The 20,893-nt window shown below is 39.7% G+C and overlaps 2 protein-coding genes and 1 pseudogene across 12 annotated transcripts in view; 2 read left to right on the plus strand and 1 right to left on the minus strand.

The window, feature by feature from the left end:
- Positions 1-5,361, plus strand: part of USP13 (ubiquitin specific peptidase 13) — a 107,836-nt gene extending 102,475 nt beyond the window's left edge. For all 3 annotated transcript variants that reach the window (XM_036926750.2, XM_057500221.1, XM_057500226.1), the window contains exon 21: positions 554-5,361. In XM_036926750.2, coding sequence (XP_036782645.1) covers positions 554-647 — 94 coding nt within the window. In that variant the 3' untranslated portion in view covers positions 648-5,361. The remainder of the gene's footprint in view (positions 1-553) is intronic.
- Positions 5,362-9,345: 3,984 nt separating this feature from the next.
- LOC118932913 (60S ribosomal protein L17-like) lies at positions 9,346-9,864 on the plus strand (annotated as a pseudogene).
- A 2,173-nt stretch (positions 9,865-12,037) lies between these two features.
- Positions 12,038-20,893, minus strand: part of PEX5L (peroxisomal biogenesis factor 5 like) — a 220,410-nt gene continuing 211,554 nt past the window's right edge. For all 9 annotated transcript variants that reach the window (XM_036926773.2, XM_036926771.2, XM_036926772.2 and 6 more), the window contains one exon: positions 12,038-18,589. In XM_036926773.2, coding sequence (XP_036782668.1) covers positions 18,385-18,589 — 205 coding nt within the window. In that variant the 3' untranslated portion in view covers positions 12,038-18,384. The remainder of the gene's footprint in view (positions 18,590-20,893) is intronic.

The following is a 20,893-nucleotide window of genomic DNA, read 5'->3' on the forward strand; positions in this document are numbered from 1 at the left end:
GTATATGTCTATATATGCACATACTACACATAGATATACATATATTTACAATTATTCTAAAAGCTTTAAGTATGTACATAGTACATACAATTTTGTAGCTGGCTTTTCTACACTTCATATTATAATGTGATTATTTTTTCACTTTACCAAATAAATATTCTTTGAGGACAATTTAATAGTTGTGTAATAATTTATTGCATAGCTATTTATTTCTGATTTTTAACTCATTTTATACCAATGGTTGAAGTAAATACTGTTGTACATTTTTTTGACTCAATTTCTGAGGTTGTTGATTTCTACAAATGGAATTATGAGTTCAAATGGTTTAAAATGTTTGTAAAAGGCTCTTTAGTAGGTACTTTTTGATCGAGTTGTAGAATAAAAAAAGCAGTTGTAATTTTCCACCAGCATCCTGTTCCCTTTTGTACAATAGATTAGAGTTTGGTTATCTTAAAACATCTTGATTGTTTTAAGTATGGGACAGTAGTTTTTTTCTGCAGAGTTTCCTGGAACTGACTTAAATACACCAAATGCTTCTGTCTTTTGTTTCCAGATGGGTGATCTACAATGACCACAAAGTTTGTGCCTCAGAAAGACCTCCTAAAGACCTGGGCTACATGTATTTTTACCGCAGGATACCAAGCTAAGCTTCAGACATACAAATTGGCGAGAAGCCATATGCCTTTTTAATTTGCCAAAAAATAAAAGTATGAAGTTGGGACAGCCAATACATGGACAGGAATACATGGGGTATTTATAACTTATTTAAAGGACATCATTTGACGCCTTCTGAAATAGAACTGGAAAGAAATTTCTATTAGTGATGATACACAATTGTAGATAGTTTTTCTTTTTATAAATGTTCAAAGAGAGAATAACTAAAAGAATATTCATATTGCTGGTGAGGGATCTGTCACTGGCACATCAAAACTAGGAAAGTGCCACCAGCCCTCTGTTTTGCTTTGGAGGGTCAGTGGTGTAACCTCACCCACAATAAATGAAAAGCCCACTTTTGTTTCATATAGAAAATCAGTAATGGGGCTGAGCTCTACTTGTGACATAATTTTTTTATAACACACAGTAAGTTCTGAGCTATCGATGTATAGTAGACTAGAGCATCTGCAATGAAAGATATTTTTAATTTAACCCTATCAACATTTGTCATCCGATTGTGTGAATGTGTGTGAGAATGAGCTGGAGAGTGTGAGACCTTTATAGTCAACTAGAAAATCTGTGGTGGGTTGGTTTTTAAAGGTTAAAACAGTTGGTATTAAGGAAAGCTGGAAAGAGCAAGTAAGTATGTTAAGGAAACTATAACTCAGGAACTGTTTTAAAAATTAGTTCCCCACTTAGATTTTCAGGCATGCAGAGGGCTGAGTTGTCCCTTTAAGTACTGTCAAGAATCCACATGGGTTTGGGACATGGAATGGGAGAGCATCAGATGACCACAGCAGCCCAGGATCGTTCTGTGCCAAGAGTAGATGAATTCTGTTTCTTAGCAGCCTTTTCTTCTAAGGTATAGTGTGTATTTTTTGTTAAAATGGCTGATCTATTCTTACTGTAACATGTGACAACTCCCTGGACTCACGTTCAGCATCCCAAAGTTGTCTGGAATTGTCCTGTCCCTGAGCTTTTTGCCTGCCTCCATTTCTGTGTTTTCTGGAGCCAGTGTCATCTCCAATCCCTCTTGGCCAGTCACCTCCTGACTTGCCCCTCTGCTTATCTGCTGTGACCAACAGTGTGATCTTGGGCAATCTAAGGGGTTCAGGTGCAAAGAAACTTTATATGACATTATGAAAGACTATTATTTCCATTTTGGTGTTTCAGTATTTAAAATGCAACCTGGGATTAAATCATAGTTTCAAATGTGGTGGAACAATGGAACAGTAGTGCTCTATAATTTTCCAGCTGCTCTGTACCAAATTCCAAGGTCTCTGGAGTTTCTATTTCAGATTACTCAGTCAAATGAAAAAGGATTTATTGCTGTCCACTTAACATGAATTGATTGGTAGAAAGGATCTTTCTAGAAACTGTAGGAAAGTAAAGTAGAATCAATTAGGTAAAATATAGCACAGATGTTGGATTGTGACTTGGTGAGTTGTGAACAGTCAGGATTCTGGTTATGATCTGGGCCTGTCTCACATCATGCCCTGTGGTGGGCGAGGGGTGTGGAGCCTGGAGCCCATAGCCAGAGACCTGGGTGCTGCCCCAGCTGGGCAGGTCCCTCACCCACCCTTGCCTCACTTTCCTTATCTGCACAATGGTGTGATGACACTCACTCTTCTTCCCAACTGTGCTTTGAGGGTATGGTGAGATTTGATCTGATGGAAAGAGTAGCAGGTGTAATACCATGGTGGATCCTAGTAGAGTATGCTCTTTCCCTTCTGTTGTCTGAGGGTTTCTTCAATTTGGGAACAAATGTGATTGGCGTAAGGAGGGAGCTCATGGTGCAGTAATTCTCTACTAAACATGCCCACTGGTGTCACCTTCTGTTGCTGACTTGGGTATCCTAAAGCAATCCCACTGTTATACAAGTCCTTGACCCTGTAGAAATCCCCATGCTAAGCAGCCTTACAAAATCCAGTCTCCTTAGGGCTGAGTATCATAGAACAACAACTTCAAACACACATAAAAAAATGACTTGTTTTCAATGTTATTACAAAGTGAAGGCCTTTTTTGGGGGGGTGGGGGGATTATTGGAAATTTGACTTGAAATGTGGACAAAGGTAGTAAGTGTATTTTGAACAAAATAAAAATTTTATAATAAAACTTTACAAAAAAAATGGTGTAAAATCAGTATATAACACTATAGGGTACACATTATTTAATTTCATTAAGTAGAGAAATAAATTTAGCCCTTTTGATGCCTAAACATATTGTAAGAAAGTGTAATATGGTTGCCTTTTTTTATGCCTCACTAACAAAGGGCTATTTCTACAAGGCAAAGTTTTGTATATATGCTATTCTTTCTTTCAGATTGAGAGTTGGGACAAACTGGATCAAGTAATAGATTTCTTTCTTGCTTAAAAATATATTTATATGTATACATTAGTATATAGAAGGCAGAATTTCCTGGAATAAAAGTCTGGAGCATACTGCTTAATTTTGCATATGAAGAGATTATTTGTGACTGAAAACTGGAATAACGTGTGGATTTTGTCAGACTATCAGCCTGTTAGGAGTCCTTAGTGAAGTGTGGTGGTATAATTGTGAAATTCTCTCTGTGTGTGGGTGTATGTGTGAAAGAGAGCACTTTTTCCCTGTAAATATCTTTTGATATCCATTTGTGTAAAATCCCAATGAATGTGTCTTTGGAAAAATGTATCAAAGTTGTTATTTTGTCAGTTAATTGAAATGCCCACTTAACTAATCAGAAATCAAGTTTCGTTCAGATTGGGATTTTTTTTTAAGGGAAAAAAAGCATGCAGAGTGGATTATAGGAAGAATCGTGTTTTAATGCCATTTTACACCAACATCACTTCAGTGTTTTGAATTGACTTGGCTGTTTTCTTCCAACTACAAGAGAATGTGCCTGCCATCCCCCCAATGCTTACGTTGGACTGCAGGAAGCCCAGTGCAAGGAGCTTGGGCCTGTGATGCCCAGCACCCTTTGCTCCCTTGACCTGAGCTGGGCTGAGCCTTACTTGCGGTTCGTAGTGAGAGCACTTGGGTTTGTAGCCCGACTCTGTTTGTAAGTGTGATGGGGCCCAGTCACTTTACCTCTCTGGGCCTTTCCTTTAATGTGAGGAGATTAGACTACAGAAGCTCGGAAGTCCTTTGCTCCCCTAACATTTGATTCTATTTTTATTTTCTGTGGTTACTCCTGAGATCAGACATGTCAGATGTGAGGGATCACCTAGGGGTTGGATGCCATGTTTTTGGTTTGTTATAGCTCCCACACCCCAGTTGAGAATCTGGGTCCTTTTTAGTGCCCCCATCTCAACTTCTATTCCCACTTTCTTTGGTAATTACCCCATTACCCCCCAGCTCTTTAAATTCTCTACTTCTCAGTCTATGAGGTACTTTGTTACCATTCCCCTCAGAAATGAAACAGCCATTTAAAATACCTGCTGCCCTGAAAAACCTCAGAACTACCTTCAGTTAAACTTGTGACAAGCATGGAATAGTTTCTTATTCTAATTCAGCTGTGGCTATGTTCCCCAAGTAAGTGCTGAGGAAGTTGTCTATCAGAGAAAGGATGTCTTTTCATCTTTCAGACATCACTGTAGCTAAATTATAACATCTTTGTTGGTCACCTACGGGGAGATGGCAGGTGACAGGCATAGGACCAGGGGATGAGATTAGATAAAATGTGATTCCTATCCTTTCCCTTAAGTCAGAAATCTAGGTTACAGACCAAGGATCTATACCATTAAGTTGGTGTGAAAGATCACCTACACAGTGCCGTGGAGATTCCCTACTCAGTAAATCATCCTGAAAGAGTTTGTATTAAGATTCTCTAGACCTGTGCTATTTGATAGAGTAGTCAACAGCCACATGGGGCTAATGATCTCTTGAAATTTGGCTTGCCCAAATTGAGACTGTGCTGTACACATAAAATACACACCAGAATTTTAAGGCTTGGTACCAAAAAAAAAGCTATCATTTTATATTAATAACATGCTAAAATGACAATATTTTAGATATATTGAATAAGTGATTACTAAATTTCACTTATTCCTTTTTATCATTTTTTTAAATGTGGCTACTAGACTGGATGGTGTGGGCGGGGCTGGCAGCACCGTGCCGTAGGTAGGGAAGGCCATTGTCCCAAGCATCCGGACAGAGAAGCACATGCATTTCCACTGGAGGCGGGAGCACTGTGAGGCAGAGAATGTCCTCCGGAAAGCAGAAGGTTTTTCTATGTAAAAACCAATATGTATAGGACCCCAAAGAAACAGAAGTAAATGAGCCCCAGACCCTGTTCCTTCAGCTTTGCCTAGAAACTGCTAACTTTGCAGTTACTTTTCAAACATCTTCCAGGTGCCAAGGATGTGAGGCACGTGATGGTGCTGGGCGTATTTGTTTCACTTTAGGCAACATTCTCTTGTGGTTTCCCCTCCCCAGGCATTGTCTAGTCTCTTCTTTTCCGAGCTGGGTGTGTTGAAATACTGTGTAAATCTTGCCACCCTCGATGTACTGCTCCTCGGCCTTGGTGGAGACTGAGGCTGTTGCCAGCATCCTCCTGCCCAGCAGGTTCTGATGCTGGCTCCTGAAAGAGTTTGTATTTATTTTATTTTGCACTAGTCACAGTTGTTGAAACTATCTCAAATGTTTTGGGAGAATATTTGCCTGTGATGGAAAGAGAGATGGATGATTTATTGCTTCAATTGTTTTAAAATTAAAAAGCTATTCTCACAATCTGAGGCTCCTTTATGGCTTTTCTTTTTTTCCCTTTTGCAGAATACGAAGTAAACTAATTCTGCCCTTTGCGGCTTCTCATCTGTCAGAGGAACAAATAACTTGAGACAGTGACTAACTGTATTTCTTTTTTAGGGTGTCTTTGTGTGGGCACCAAGGCTGCCAGGCCCCCAGTAGTAGTGAAATAGCAGCAAAGGCAAAGTGTTACTCTCTGAAGAGCGGAGGGGCGGGGGAGGCAGGGAGGAGTCTGACGCCTTTCAGCCTGTCCACTGGATGTCAGGTCCTATACTGGAGTCAGGTGAGACCTGTCTGTGGTTCTCTGGCTCTCAGTTTGCAGGTGGCTTCCTTAACACAGGTTCAAGCAGAGTCAACACTAGTTCATCAAGGGATTTCAGCATTTCCGTGACACTGCACTTCGGGGGTGTATGAGTTTCCTATTGGTGGTGTAACAAATCCCACAAACTTAGTGGCTCAAAACAATTTATTAGATGAGAAGTCTGAAAATGAGTCTTACAGGGCTAAAGTCAAGGCACTGACAGGGAAGCTTGGGAGAGAATACAGTCCTTGCCTTTTGCAGCTTCCAGAAGCTGGTCACGTTCCTTGGCTCCTGGCCTCCTAATCACAGTGGCATTACTCCAGCATCTGCTTCCACTGCCAGATTTTCTCTGACTGGCTCTCCTGCCTCCCTCTTATAAGGATCCTTATGAGTATGTGGGTCCACCCAGATAGTCTGGCATAGGCTTCCCGTCTCAAGATCCTTAATCATATCTGCCTGTAAGGTAACACATGCTCAGGTTTTGGGGATTAGGATGTGGATGTCTTTGTGGGGCATTATTTTGCCTTCCATAGAGGTGTGGTAATTACTACTTAAAAGGTGCCATTCAGTGCTTATAATTTTTAAAAGATCAAGATCAACCTATACATTTAAAAATAATCCAAGTAAAATGACTGACATCAGTGTTGTGCCATATCTTTTGGTGAGAGGGATAAGAGGAGGAGGAAATGAGTGGAATAAGGGCTTATTTATGACTCAAGAATTGTAAAGTTTTTAAGACCATGTTTGCAGGTCAGCTGCTGCCCCCATTCATTTGCTGTACCCATCCTACCCAGTGGGAGAGTTTATGAGGGTGTGTATGTGTTAGAAATTAAAGGTCTTGCTTCCTGAATGTAGTCAGTGACAAGCTTCAGTCATAGTGAAGAAATTTCATAGGAAAACTGAGTTATTCTCATTCTCATGCAACCAATTATTTTCAAAGTCTACTAGGAAAAATCAGTGAGGTAGGGAAGCAGGGTGGTATAATGGCAAAAGTAGAGGAAGATGTGAGTTCAAATCTTGTTCCCAGCACAAACTTGCTATGTGACTTTAGCAAACACTTAATATCCTAAGACTCAGTCTTCTCATCTATGCAGTGGACATAATAATATGTGGGATGAAGTAAGGATCGCCACCATCCAAAAGACAAATGACAACACATGTTGACAAGGTTGTGGAGAAAGGGGAACCCTCCTACACTGCTGGTGGGAATGTAAATTAGTTCAACCATTGTGGAAAGTAGTATGGAGGTTCCTCAAAAAGCTCAAAATAGACATACCATTTGACCTAGGAATTCCACTTCTAGGAATTTACCCTAAGAATGCAGCAATCAAGTTTGAAAAAGACAGATGCACCCCTATGTTTATTGCAGCACTATTTACAATAGCCAAGAAATGGAAGAAACCTAAATGTCCAACAGTAGATGAATGGATAAAGAAGATGTGGTACATATACACAATGGAATATTATTCAGCCATTAGAAGAAAACAAATCCTACCATTTGCAACAACATGGATGGAGCTAGAGGGTATTATGCTCAGTGAAATAAGCCAGGTGGAGAAAGACAAGTACCAAATGATTTCACTCATATGTGGAGTATAAGAAGAAAGAAAAACTGAAGGAACAAAACAGCGGCTGAATTACAGAACCCAAGAATGGACTAACAGTTACCAAAGGGAAAGGGATTGGGGAGGATGGGTGGGAAGGGAGGGATAAGGGTGCAGAAAAAGAAAGGGGGCCTTAGATTAGCATGTATAATGTTGGGGGGGGAGCATGGGGAGGGCTGTGCAATAGTGATTCTATAGCATCTTACTACGCTGATGGACAGTGACTGTAATGGGTGTGTGTGTGGGACTTGGTGAAGGGGGGAGCCTAGTAAACATAATGTTCTTCATGTAATTGTAGATTAATTATAACAAAATAAAAAAATTAAAAAAATAATATGAGGGATGAATTATGTAAAGCATCTGGTGGACAGAGGATATTTTCACCCTATTTTATATAAACACTTTAACCCATATAGCATTTTGGCCCTAAGGAGGTTTTGACCCTTTGTTTCAGTCTACAAAATCTTAAAGAATCAGAACTATACCAACATAGATGACTTTTTAAAAAGTAATTTTCTGGAGATAATTCCATTAGGCAATTTATTTTGTTAATCTGTATAGCACAGCTCATAATTCAATAAATATTAAACATCTGCTGTGTGCCAGTCATTGCTTTTCTTAGAATGTATCAGTAAACAGACAAGGATGTGTGCCCTTTTTGAGTTTATTTTCTTTCGGGGTGAGACAGACAGTCAACATAAGACATTTACATAGTTTATCAAAAGATAGGGAGTGCTGTGGAACAAAGAAGTAGAGCAGGGGTGGAGGTGCCAGTTGCAGTACTAAGTGCTCTGGGGAGGCGTCCTCGGGGTGAGATTTGAACCAAGACTTGAAGGAGACGAAGGAGTCATCCAAAGGGATGTGCGGGGGAAGCATATGCTTGGCAGAGGGACCATCTGGAGCAGAGGCTCCAGGGAGGGGCACCACTGATAGGTCAGAGAAGCAGCAAGAGGGCCAGTGCGGTTCCAGAGAAGGGAATGAGGGGGGAGAGAAGTGGGACAGGAGGTCAGAGAGCAGCCGGGTCTCCTGAGCCCAGAGGCCTCTTGGCAGGCTGGACTGCACAGTGCAATGCGGAACCATTTTGGGGTCTTGATCACAGCAACTACCTGATCTGACCAAAGTTCCTGGGAGATTCCTTGTTTAGATTAAGTGGTAGGAGGACAAAGAAGTAGGGGCTGCTGTGGTAAGCAAGGTGAGGGAGGTTGATGGCTCAGATGGATGGGGTGGTGGTAGCACTGGAGATAGTAAGGATGGTCAGATTCTGTGTGCATCTGAAGGTAAAGCCAGTAGGATTTCCTGATGAGTAGGATGTAGGCTGTGAGGGAATGAGAGTTGCTAGCTGACTGCAAAGTTTTTGTACTGAGCCACTGAAGAATGTGTAGCTGCAATCAACTAAAATGGAAAGCCTTGGTGGGGTTGGCAGCTGGTGACAGGTAAAGACGATCAGGTGTCCAGTTTGGGACGTAAATGCCTATAAGCCTCCCCATGGTTGATGCTGAGTAGGAAGCTGGATATACAGTTCTAGATTTAGAGAAGAGAGGTCTAGACTGAAGATATAAAATTGGGAGTTGTTGGTATTTCGATAGTATTTAAAGCTGTGGGACTGGGTGCAATTGTCAATGGCAGGAGACAGGAAATAGAAGAGTTCTAGGGACTGAGCCCTTCAACTAAGAAGTCAGAAGACAAGCCAGTCAAAGTGAGAGGAGTAACCATCATGGTGGATGAAGACTAGAAGAATGGTGCCTGGAAACGGAGCTGTGTGAGCAAAAGTGTCTTGAGGAGGCAAGAGTGAGCAATCAAGTAAGTGTGACAGGTGAAGCAGGATCAGCTGACTGTGAGATTGATCAGCTTGAAGGTCATGGGTGGTCTCTATGGGAACAGTTTGGAAGGAGAGGAATTGCAGAAGATGAATACAGATAATTGCGGGAAGTTTTGCTACAAAGGGAAGCAAAAAAACAGGTGGTGGCTGATGGGATATGGACAGGGATCAAGAGAAGTTTTTGTTTTAAACATGAGAAATAAGCTGTTTCTCTTCCCATAAGCAGCTTGAAGTGATCTCTGAAAATGATTCGCTATTCACTTGGCCGAGAAAACCGCACAAAATCATACAAATCAAGAGGTTCAAATCTTTGTGCTCCCTTTAAGAACACTTGTGAAATTACCTAGGCCATCAAGAGTGTGCACATCTGAAAGGCCACCAAGTATCTGAAGGGCATCACCTTACAGAAGCAATCTGTGCCAGTCCCTCACTGCAATGGTGGAGTTGGAAGGTGTGCCCAGGCCGAACAGTGGGAGACAGGGTCCGTGGCCCCAAGAGTGCTGAACTTTTACTGCACTTGCTGAGAAGTGCAGAGTAGGTTTAGATGTAGATTGGTCATTGAGCATATCCAGGTGAGCAAGCTGCCAGGATGTGGCACAGATTTTGCAGAGCTTGTGGTCGGATTAACCCCTACACCAGCTCTCCCTGCCACATTGAGTGATCCTCTGAAAAAAGAGCAGGTTGTTCCTAAACCAGAAGAGGAGGTTGCACAGGAGGAAAAGATATTCCAGAAGAAACTGAAGAAGCAGGAACTGATGGCCTGAGAATAAATGTGACATAAGATATATGCAAATAAAAGTAAAAGCAGGAACAACGATAAAAAATAAATATAAGAAGTAAGATGGTCAAATAAAAAAGTGTAATTGTGAGAATGTAGGAGAGAAATATAAGAATTGCTGGTCTGCTGTCCTTGAGCAGGCAAGATCTGATGGGATCGGTGTCAAGGCCAAGCTGACTTTAGACAGGGCTGGGAAGCCTATCTGCGGGGGCAGGAGGCAGGCTGAGACCTGGAGTGCAGGTGCAGCTGAGTAGAGAGGGTGTGTGAGAGTCTGGGAGTTCTCTCCTGCCTGCATGCATTTTCTCAGGGAAGTAGAAAGCAAGAGCACGGGGAGACTGGGGATTTATGGGATACAAGTGAAATAGTTACCGGGCTGAACTGATTGCAAACTTTTACATTTTCTTCTCTATTTTGACGAAATTAATTGGTATCAGTTCTGTAGATTTCATGAGGATAGTCTGAATCATCAGTATTTGTTCCTTATCAAATTTTCCTTATTATAACTTGTGCTATTGCAGACTTCCTTTTGCAGTCATTATGTCCACAGGGTTCATCTTTACTGGGTCAAATTTTGCAAATTTAAATTTTGTCAAGAAGATTTTATTCTTTTGTCCAATTTTAATCAATAGCAAATTTTACTATGAGCAATGTTAGCCATCTTCCTGGTAACTTCTCTCAAGCCTGCATTTTTCTGGGTCATTTTTTGAAGTTTTTGGTATTAGATGTGATCTCTATAGTTACTTTTTAATCTGTGAGACATTTTTTTTTCTACCTGGCGTAGTTTTCGCTATTATGTTCATTATTTGCAGTAATACTAATTATGGACTGCATGCATTTTAATTGGGTAAGGGCATAGGACCTGGGTGCCCATTAGGGTTAAAATGGCAGAGTAGAAACACCCAGCCTAGGAATCTCGATGGCAGGTTTCAGTAAATATTAGCTTCTTGTTTCCCTGTCAAAGAACTTGGGCTGGAAGGTTGTGCTGCCTGGTCTCCACTCTTCTAAACTCAGGAGAACAAACTCAAGCAGGGGGCCTACTGAGTGTCAGTAGTTTAGTTCCATAGGGCAAAATGCAAAAATTAACCATCAGTTCACAAAGTTCTGACTCATCAAAATAATCAGCAGGCAGCATTATTAATCATGAAGTGTAAGGAAAAAAACGATTAAGTGTTTTGCAAGTGCTCAAGTACAGAATAGGTAAGGTCTTACCTTAAGGAGCCTTGCATAGCAATGTAAAGAATATTTCAAACCTTGGGCTGCTTTTATATATCCGCATGGATTGAAGCAGCTATTTGAGGAAATAGATATAATTCAGGTTTAAAAAGTGGGAGTAGGAGATGTAAGAAAGATTTGAGCTATGCGAGAGGAGCCACAAGTTGCACTACCTACCTTTTTCAGAGCAGTGAAGCAGGAACAGACAGACATTCAGCTTGGTTAATAGAGAAAGTGAAATTCCACCGTGGTTAAATGCTGCCTCAAATCAAAAGCAAGGACAGTGAAGAGGGAGAAGGGGGTGTGCACCAGTCTCCTTGTCACTCCCTTCATTTGAATGTGTTCCCCACATCACATCAACCTGGCCACTCAAGGACCTTGGTAAACACGATCTTTCTCGGCTGCATCCCTCCTCTGCTCGGGGGACCACTCTACCCTTTCCCCTGCTCCGTGAAGGCCTCCCGGAACTCCTCTTCTGCCAGGGCATCTCCTAAGCTCTCAGCAGCTCACAGCGCTCGCCGCCCTGGGCTCCTTTCTCCTTGAACAACCACCCAGCTCATTCCTGCCTTGGCATCTCGTGCTGGCTGTTGGCTCTGCCAGGAACGGTTGTCCCCAACTCCACATGGCTGGCTTCTTGTTCAAATCTCAGCCCAGACATGAGATAAAGGAGCTCTCATGATACTGTTTGTCTTGTTCTAGCGATTCACAGCACATGACATTCTTGTAGGTAAGGATTTGTTTATCTCATAGAAATCTAAGCTCTTCAAGGGCAAGTTTGATTTGATTTACTTGCTAGTACTGTCCCACACTAGAAGAGTACCTATACATAGGAGGTGCTCAAATATTTATTGACTGACAAAAAAAAAAAAGAAAAAAGAGAAAAAAAAACCCTAAAACTGAAATATATTTTAATACTTTTATTCTAAAAAACAAAAATCACAAAATCCAATTTCAGGTTAAATAAGATTTTAGTTTTAAAAATTAACAGAGAAGGAAGATTTTAAAGTATTATTCTATACCTAAAAATGCATTCTTGGTTTGCAGATAACTCAAACAAAAATAAGATATTCAATAAAAGGGGCTTTTAACCAGTAGTACAAATTGGACTCTGTTTCATTTGAAGCAATTCTGATCCCCAAATCCCACTTTGAAAGATTTGTGAAAAAATCTTGAAGCCACAAAGTTTATTTGAAAACATAGTTTAAAATTGCACAAATATAAATACAATTTAATAATGTGAAAAAGGAAGGCATGCTTCCAATAATAGTACAAAAATGCTACCTTAATCTTGGTATTTTGCAAATTATAAGTCAATGGAGTAAATTAAACACATCAGTATGATAAGAGGTTATTTTTATGGTAATAATTTTATTTCAAAGAGCAACACAGGGAAATGCTAAGAAGCCTTCATACCCAGCAGTTGTGCTATGATACATAATATTTCACTAAATACACAGATACATTATCACAGAGTATGTGAATAACTTTTACACACTTCCCCCCATTGCCATTAATTTACTATAGGTCACTTAATTTAGGTTGGTTTTAATTTAAAAACTATGTAAACATTTAAAGTTAAATTTCTTCTTTGTTATCTATTTCAGCTTAAAAACAAAATCCCAATATTTTAAACAAAATTGAGTATGGTAAGGAAGCATCGCAGAATGTCTCAATATTTTTAGAATTAGACTAGATATGCAATATTCATAGATATACAAAATATATAGAAATGTTTTTTCTAAATAGTTAATAAATACTTGCTACAGTCTGTAAAAAGTTTACTGAATCAGTTCTTTTTTTTTTCAACCAACGTAAATAAATTTGGGCAATGAAAATTGAAGAGGGTTTGGATTAAATGATATGGGGAAAATTGAAAGAAAGTTGGTAAAAATCTAAATTTGCTGTATTTTGTTTACTGGTAACGTTCAATTATGAATGCATTGCTCACATGGCACAATTCTTTTATGGTATCTATGCAAAATTTGTATGTATTTCAGTGAAAATGCCAAACAACGTAGTGGAGTGTGTTTATCCCTTAGTCCTTTTTTTTTTTTAAAGCATTTTTATCTCCAAGAAATTTAAAGAAAACTACACACGTTTTATTTTTGAACAAAGAACTGCCTCCTTTTTTTCACGTTAGTATTATTTTGAGTGCAGGTTTCTAAAAGTGTACTGAAGAGCCTGTGAGGGTTTTGCTGCTATGCCCTGCAAAATTGCAAGTTAGTATTTTCTTGTAACCAGGGTCCTGAGGAAACAGTTCTGAGATTGGGCACTTGTTCTAGAGTATGTAATTTTGGTGTTTCTGCAGAGGTTCCAGGTAGTGGAAACTTTATTCAAAGCAAAGTCCTGCATCAAAACTTGTAAAACCTCACAATTTAATTTTTTTTTTCCTCCCCTCTTCACTGTCTCATGCCTCCACACAATGGTCTTGCTCTTGCTTGGGGAAGTCTGTCTTTGAGCTCATAAGTATGCGTGTTGGGGGGCACAGGTGTGTATGAAGTGGTGACCAAGCTGTTATTGACATAAGATCCCCCGACATCTTCTGAGCTTTGGTCCCTCCATTTCTGGTCTCATTTTTTTTCACGAAGCAGTAGCTACAGTAAAATGCAGTGAGAGGACTTCAGCGTTGGTTCCGAGTAACCATGAAATCTCCTTGTCACCCCTGGCTTACAGTATGTTTAGACACTTTGACCAAGTCCATTGTCTCAAGTGATGTAGACCCAAATAGCTCATCTGCCATGTAAATAGGGTAGTTTTGAGACAATGGTGTGACACCCCACACACTCACTATGTGGCATTTGTGGAAATTAAGGCCCCATGTCCCCTTTGCCTTATGATGGTTTTCATATGACTGACATTGCCTTAACTTCACCACCTTATTTAGAACATCAGTATTTCTAATTTATTCCTTAACTTTGGAAAAGTTTGAAACACACTACTTAGAATTTAGAACTCCAAATTGCACTGAGGCAATCAGCATGATTCAGTAGCATTTAGACATAGATTTTGTTTCAGTTTTAGATCTCTTGTGCCTCCACTAGGTTTTAAAAATTGTTTGGATGTCTAAGTACCTGGATTCCTCAGAGGACTAGTTTGGCCCTGGCTGCAACACTGCATAAACCAGACCTGTGAATATCTGAAAAGCTTATTGGGATAGCATGAAAATAATCTCAAGGATAGGATATTAAAAACAAACAGAAAAACTGTAACATAAAGTTCATGAAAATGCTTCCTTGTTCAGAAGCAAGGAAAAACAAGCTAACCTATGAGACTTAATCATGCACTGGGTAAATTTACATTCAGTAACGTTATCTTGCATGCTTTGGTTAATGTTTGAGTAGGCAGATTTGCAAGTACTAATGCATGCGTTATTTTTGTACCTGAGGTTATATGTTTTACTTTTAAAAACTGCCTTTTTACAAACCTTATGCCAGAGTTCATCTACGAACACTCTTTAAAAAAATATACATATATCTCTACTTCTTAGTTCAAAACAGTTTAAGTTCAATCAGTTCTATAAATACTGAGATGCTAGGGACACTTCAGTAAAATCTGGAGAGGGAATATATTTGAAATTATTTTACAAAGTTGAAATTATGTGTGTGCATCTGTAATAATTTCTAAAATGGGAAGCCTCAAAGAAATGGCACACAAATTAAGCCTTCAGAGTACTCTAGTCCTAAAATGCTTTTAGAGGAATTTCAAGGTATAAAAACAATAGCAGGGACAACTAATATAAAGTACAGTGCACTCTTATGCAACCGATGCAGGGGCAAATGAGGAGGGGACACAAAATCATCTTACTTTCTATTCCCAAGGAGCTCACAGATAAAGTTCAGGTATAGAGTTTGGCAACTCCTGTCATAAATGGGATTGGCTACAGTTGTGTTCAAGTCTTGCTTGTATAGCAAGAATATACTAGATTTATCTAGTGTGACTATCTAGACATGGGTCTAAGAGTCAATATAATAGTTCTCTTTAAAGAAAATAATAAGGAACGTGGCATAAAATTCTGCAAGTGTGTCCTAGACATTCTAACCCAGTTAAGTATCACCAATTTGCCATTCTAGTTGAAATACAGATTGGCTGAGAAAGTACAGCTCAGTTTTCTGTTGAAGTTCCCTTGTTGACAAGATCTGCCCTTCTTTTAAGGAGTCATCTTGGGAAAAAGCAAGGGGAATGATGACTTAGTATGACGGCCCAACAAGTGGATGCTTTGTTCCTTTTCCTCTTCCCCATGCCTCCCCTCCTCCTCACTGTGAAGGTACAGGAGCACACAGAAACAGCCTATGACACATAGTTATAACATTCTGAAAACTCATCAGTAATCACTGCCCTCTGCATTTTCATCTCACCTACTGGTGAGATCGGTCCTTGAAAGTCACATCTAGGCAACCAAATGGCCATTCTGGTAAAATTGTACCATTCTCTAAGAGATCTTAGGTTACTACTCAGTAACACAAGAAACAAGCAACTCAAAGCCTTCCCAGAGTGCCCCCAAAGGGAATCAAGGACACCCTACCCTTTCAAATGGAAAGAGTAATTTTACAAGATGAGAATAAGATGCCCAAACGTTGCTCTGCCTTTAAAAAAGTGTGTATGCATACACTTAAAAAAAAAGACATATACAATAAAGACTATACTAAAATCTTGCTACTTAGTTTTTGATGGTACTCTGATTTCTATAAACTTTTCCTTTCTTTTTAGTAACTTTCTACTTAATTTTATTTAAAAATATTGAAGAATGTCTTGGGCAATAATTCTCCACTTCCTGACAGGCTACAGCTTATGAAAATCTTGGTTCTGGTGGACAGTAGACATATGGGAGAAAGTCCCACTAAATGGTCTGCAAATTACCAAATTATAAGGGGAATGGAAAATTGTCTACTTTCCCCTCACACAAGTCGTTGGAGTTTGAAGTAACATTGTATTCCAATAGCGAAACAAAACTTGGACCCCCAAATTTGCCACTACTTAGTGACAACCAAATTATATTAAAGTATCCCACATTTAATTAAAATATAATAAAAAATAACTTACTGTCAGGCTTTAAATTGTTGCTGGTCTCATGTATATAATGCCAGCAAAGCTAAGAAAGCAGCTTGTCATAATTGCAAATTCAGTTACTATTGAAATAATAGAATGGCACCATGAGCAGAAGCTCTGAAAAAGTTTGCTTTGAATCCTTTGTTCAGAGGCTCCTAATGGACTATGATAGATGCAAGTCAGCTGGCCAGCCCGGGAATGCGCAGGGGCTGGGAAGGGGAGCAGAGAGACCGTGGAACCTACTCTATCAGGGATTTTTAAGCAGGAGTTGTGATGAATTGGAGGCTCCCCAAGATTCCTTCCTGGACTGAGTTTCTAGGATTCTAACATTCCAAAGAATACCATTTTTGAAAATATTGTTGAGCTGAAACTGCAGGGAAGTAGGCTAAAGACTGAGCTGTCGCTACTGCCCAACAATAAATGCTTTAACGCCTCTGCCTCCTGCTGTCCACCTGGAGGCAGCACCTTGCCCAGGTGAGCTTTGACAATGACGGCAAAAGCCTGGCACCACCACAATACCCTCAACAATTTGTTTATAAACTAGAGTAGCTTATAATATATGTAAGCCTCAAGGACTTGTGGTTTCACATTTCCCTGTGGCCTCTTCCCAGGGATTTCCAAGGTAACAGGAGAAGAGTTCTGCCTGCACCTAGAGTTTGCTTTCTCAGCATGGAAGCTAATTCCCTGGTCAATTAAACTATCTTGACCCAAATGCTCTTTTGCTTGGTAATTATAAACATGCATATAACCAGCTATTATTAACCAAAGAACCTGAAGAAAAAGTTGGGATCGTATTGCTTGGGGGAAGATTCTTGAGGAAAGATGGGGACAAGATGAAGAAGAACAGGACAACTTACTAGGTCAAATTACTAGATTGGACATTAGTGAAATTATATTTTGGTTAACATTTTGCAATTTTTCTAATTCCTTAAAAAAATGATGTCTTTCCAAATAACCAACAGGCACAAAACACTCTGAAGAACTTGGTGGAATGTAACCAATTAAAGCATCACTGCCAACACAAAGTCCTTGATACTTGATAAAAGTTCAAAATGAGAGTCAAAAGGGCATGCATCCTTCCTATTAAACCATGGATATTCAGTGAGATTCAGCTAGAAAATACTGATCTTCTGTCCTTAGAATGCACAAGAGTGAGTGGTGCAGATTATGGAACTAAGAAAACATAATATTTAGGAAAAATGTATCACTTTTAAGAAATACTATTTAAAATATTAACATTTTAAAGGGAATATTGGTGTGCAGCGTAGTTAGAAAGCAAGTGAGATATGACATTTAAGCAAGTAAATAGAAACCACATCATCAAATGCTCTCCCTACAGAGAATGCATGAAGAGACAGGATCCTATCTCTTGCTTAAGTTCATATAGTCCCAGAAAGCATGTGAGTAAGGTTTCAGTTTGACATCGTTATACTCTATGTCATATCTGTTTTGAGAAAAACACTCCTTCAAAACCCTACACTATGAAAACGATTTTCAGGAATTTTTATTTGGTCCATTGATCTAACAAGGCTGAGTTCTTAACTCTTCCACCCCCAAGTTAAAAATTGGAGCAACAAAACAAAACTCCAGCAAGGCATAAACAAGATATTAAAGTGCATATATACAGTCCCAGAAAAGTCCTGATTGGGAACAGCAAAAATTTCTAGTGCAAAAACTGCTTTTGCCAGCAAAGCTCCTTCTCTGGAATCAAGGGGCTACAGTAAAAGTTAAAATTGGAACAGTTAAAGCAATGCCTCTCTTTAGTCAAGAGTTAATATATGTGCATGCACCTTGGCCCAAACTATGTTCAATCTTGTCAAAGGGGGAATTTCAAGGGACAGTTGAGAAACACTCAGAATTCCGTGATCTGAGGCAGTGCTTTCTCCAGGTGTCCCATGAGCAAGTTTCTTAGATGTGTCATCATCTGCAAGTGGGGACAAAACCCCCAAAGAACCTGTTTTGCAATATGCTTGTAGACTGAAGAGTCTTCACACAGTTACTTTATCTTGGTTGGTCTTGTATCTCCCAATTCTTCTTTCAAACCTGACTTTGACTGTATGTACAACATTTTGTGCTTTTGAACCTGAACAGAGACTGGGCGTTGTCAGGAGGAATTCCCATGGGCTATATCACCATGGCCTTTGGACATCTGGTTTATCCTTTTTGGAATTCATAATAAAATAGTTTTGCATTTCTCAGTACAATTACACAGATGAGGGATTATTATTATTATTATTATTCCTTTCCTTCAAGGTTCCAGGTTGAAAGCTCGCAGGAGGACGTCCAGGTCCCCGAGATTAGCCGCCTGGAAGAGTTCCGGCTGGTCCATCAGGGAAAGTGCGATTCTGAGGGCAGCCCAGATATTCCCAGAGATTGCGGGATGAGGAACTTGCTGTTGATTCCTGCTCTTTCTTTGCAGACTGAGGGCAGTGAGAAAATTGCTAACTGCCTCTCTAAAAGGGTAGAAAAACAGACACTTAAAAATGCAACAAATTTCAGAGTTAAACTTGAAAATACAGCGGAAGATTAAGTTGTCTTAGTCTAAAATCCTTAAGCATCTCTCTGGTGTTTTGGATCTCGAGATGAACAACTTCCTGATTCTCTCATTATTCTTTTGTGAAAAATCATTATTAAGTATAGTGAAATCAGAAAGAAAAAAGGAAAGTTAATTTTAGTTTAGGAATGTCATGTGGGATAGGAAGAGTAATAGCAAAACCATTGCTATCTCATTAATGCTTTGAATTTTCCCCTACTTTAGGAAATGACTGGAGGCTTAATCCATTTGCAGGTGTGATTTATGTAAGTAGGTTTGAAGGGGAATATTTGGTCTTGCTCAGAAACAAAATGGCTTAATTTTTCCTATTAATGATAGAAATAGGGGAGGAAGCCAGGGTTGAGTTTGTTATCAGAACATCTGGGCTTGAATCCCAGGTATCTAGACTTAGGCAAATTTCTTAACTTCTCTAAGCCTCAGTTTCCCCAACTTTTTAACGGAGAATAGAAGTCATTTTAAAACCTTGTTGTGAGACACAGTTCAATGAATTTTAGTGAAAGCTCTTATCATTAAGTTAGAGCAATACCTCTGCAGTGTGGTTTTGGGAACTCTAGGGATCTGTGAGATCAAAATTATTCTTATAATAATATTGAGATGTTATTTTACCTTTTCACTGTCATTTTCTCATGAGTGTGCAATGGGATTTTTCAGTGACTACATAATGTGTGATGTTCCAATAGACTGAATGCAGAAGCAGATAGGAGAACCTGTCTTCTGTTAGACAAGATATTAAAAAATTTGCAAAAAATGATAAAAGGCCACTCTTCCCACTAAACACTTTTTGTTTTGAAGAATAATTATTTTTTGTTAAATACATAATTTAACATGTAATTAGTTTATTGTTAAAATAAATCTCTTAAAGTTTTCTCAGTTTAATTTCTAATGTGATAAATATCTACATATAAACCACATAAAAGTCCTCTGAGGTTCTCAATAATTTTTAAAAGTGTAAAGGGGTCCTGAGAACAAAATGTTTGTGCACTACTGAGTCAGATGCCATCCAAAGGCCTTTGAGCTGCTCTAGTCCCTGTCTGTGTGATCTGCTCGTGTGCCCACGGGTCTACCCTCCTCAGCAACCCCCATCACCTGAAGCAGGTATTATGTATCTGATGAACTGGTCTTCGCTAAGGATAATGACGCTGCTTTAATTTTATCTTACTTTTCTTAAGAGTTTCACACACTTGATCTCATTTAATCTTGCAAAATGTTCATTATTAAGTGTCTGATAAGAAACCTTAAAGTGAAGCTGGATTTCTGATTCCAGTGCACGTGATCCAGGCATCTGCTCCTTTGTATTCTTAGATCTGCCTGGAAATAAAGGGCATTTGGGAAACGGTTGCATTGTAGGTAGACTGGGTAATGGAATGGGTGTTCTAATCATCGTCTCCTGCATTTCTTGAAATCAAGCAAGAGAGGAAGATTTACAAGCAGATGCACATGGAGGGGGGAGTTAACTGGAAACTCTTCCCGGCGTCCTCGTCACAGGGTGGCAGCTTGAATGACAACGGCTCCCCTTCCTCTCATCATCCTAAGCCTGTAGGAACTCTGGGTGCAGGAAGATCTCGGAATCTCCTCATGCACAGACTGCTCCTAACTCCCAAGTGTGTGTCAGTGGTCCCTGGGGAACGCGAAGAGTAACCAAGGCCCAAGGCCCAAATGCAGTTCAGAAACAGCTATTCTTCAGATGTCAAAAAAATGCAATCGCGTTATGCTGCTCTCGGATGACTTATTGGAACAAGCAGCGACAGCGAGGCTGCTGCGGTGACGGCCATGACAGCAAATGTCTGCTAGGGATTGAGCCCCGCTCTGGGCTGGGCGGTGGGTTTAACCCACGCAGGAATCCTGCTCGATCGGTATTACTACCTCTTTTTTTTTAAGCAAGGGGAGAAATTGAGGCTTAAAGTTACGTGCCCAGAGTCACCAGACCAGTAAATGGCAGAGCTGTGATCTGAACTCCAGCTCACCTGATTCTAAGAGCCTGCTTCTTCCTCAGACTGAGAAAGGGTTTGCATTTTTTCTGGATTTTAAAACTAAGTTCTTTTTTTTTTATAATGATAAAAATAGGAAAAGTAGAAAAAGAAAGAAGAAACAAAACACCTATACTTTCATTACCCAAAAGAACTAAAGGTTATTTATGGTCCCTGTTAATGAGATAGAAAAGATAGGGAGGATACAGGCCTGAATGATGAGGAGTTATAAGAGA

Source organism: Manis pentadactyla, chromosome 1 (assembly GCF_030020395.1).
Source record: "Manis pentadactyla isolate mManPen7 chromosome 1, mManPen7.hap1, whole genome shotgun sequence".
Lineage (NCBI taxonomy): Eukaryota > Metazoa > Chordata > Mammalia > Pholidota > Manidae > Manis > Manis pentadactyla.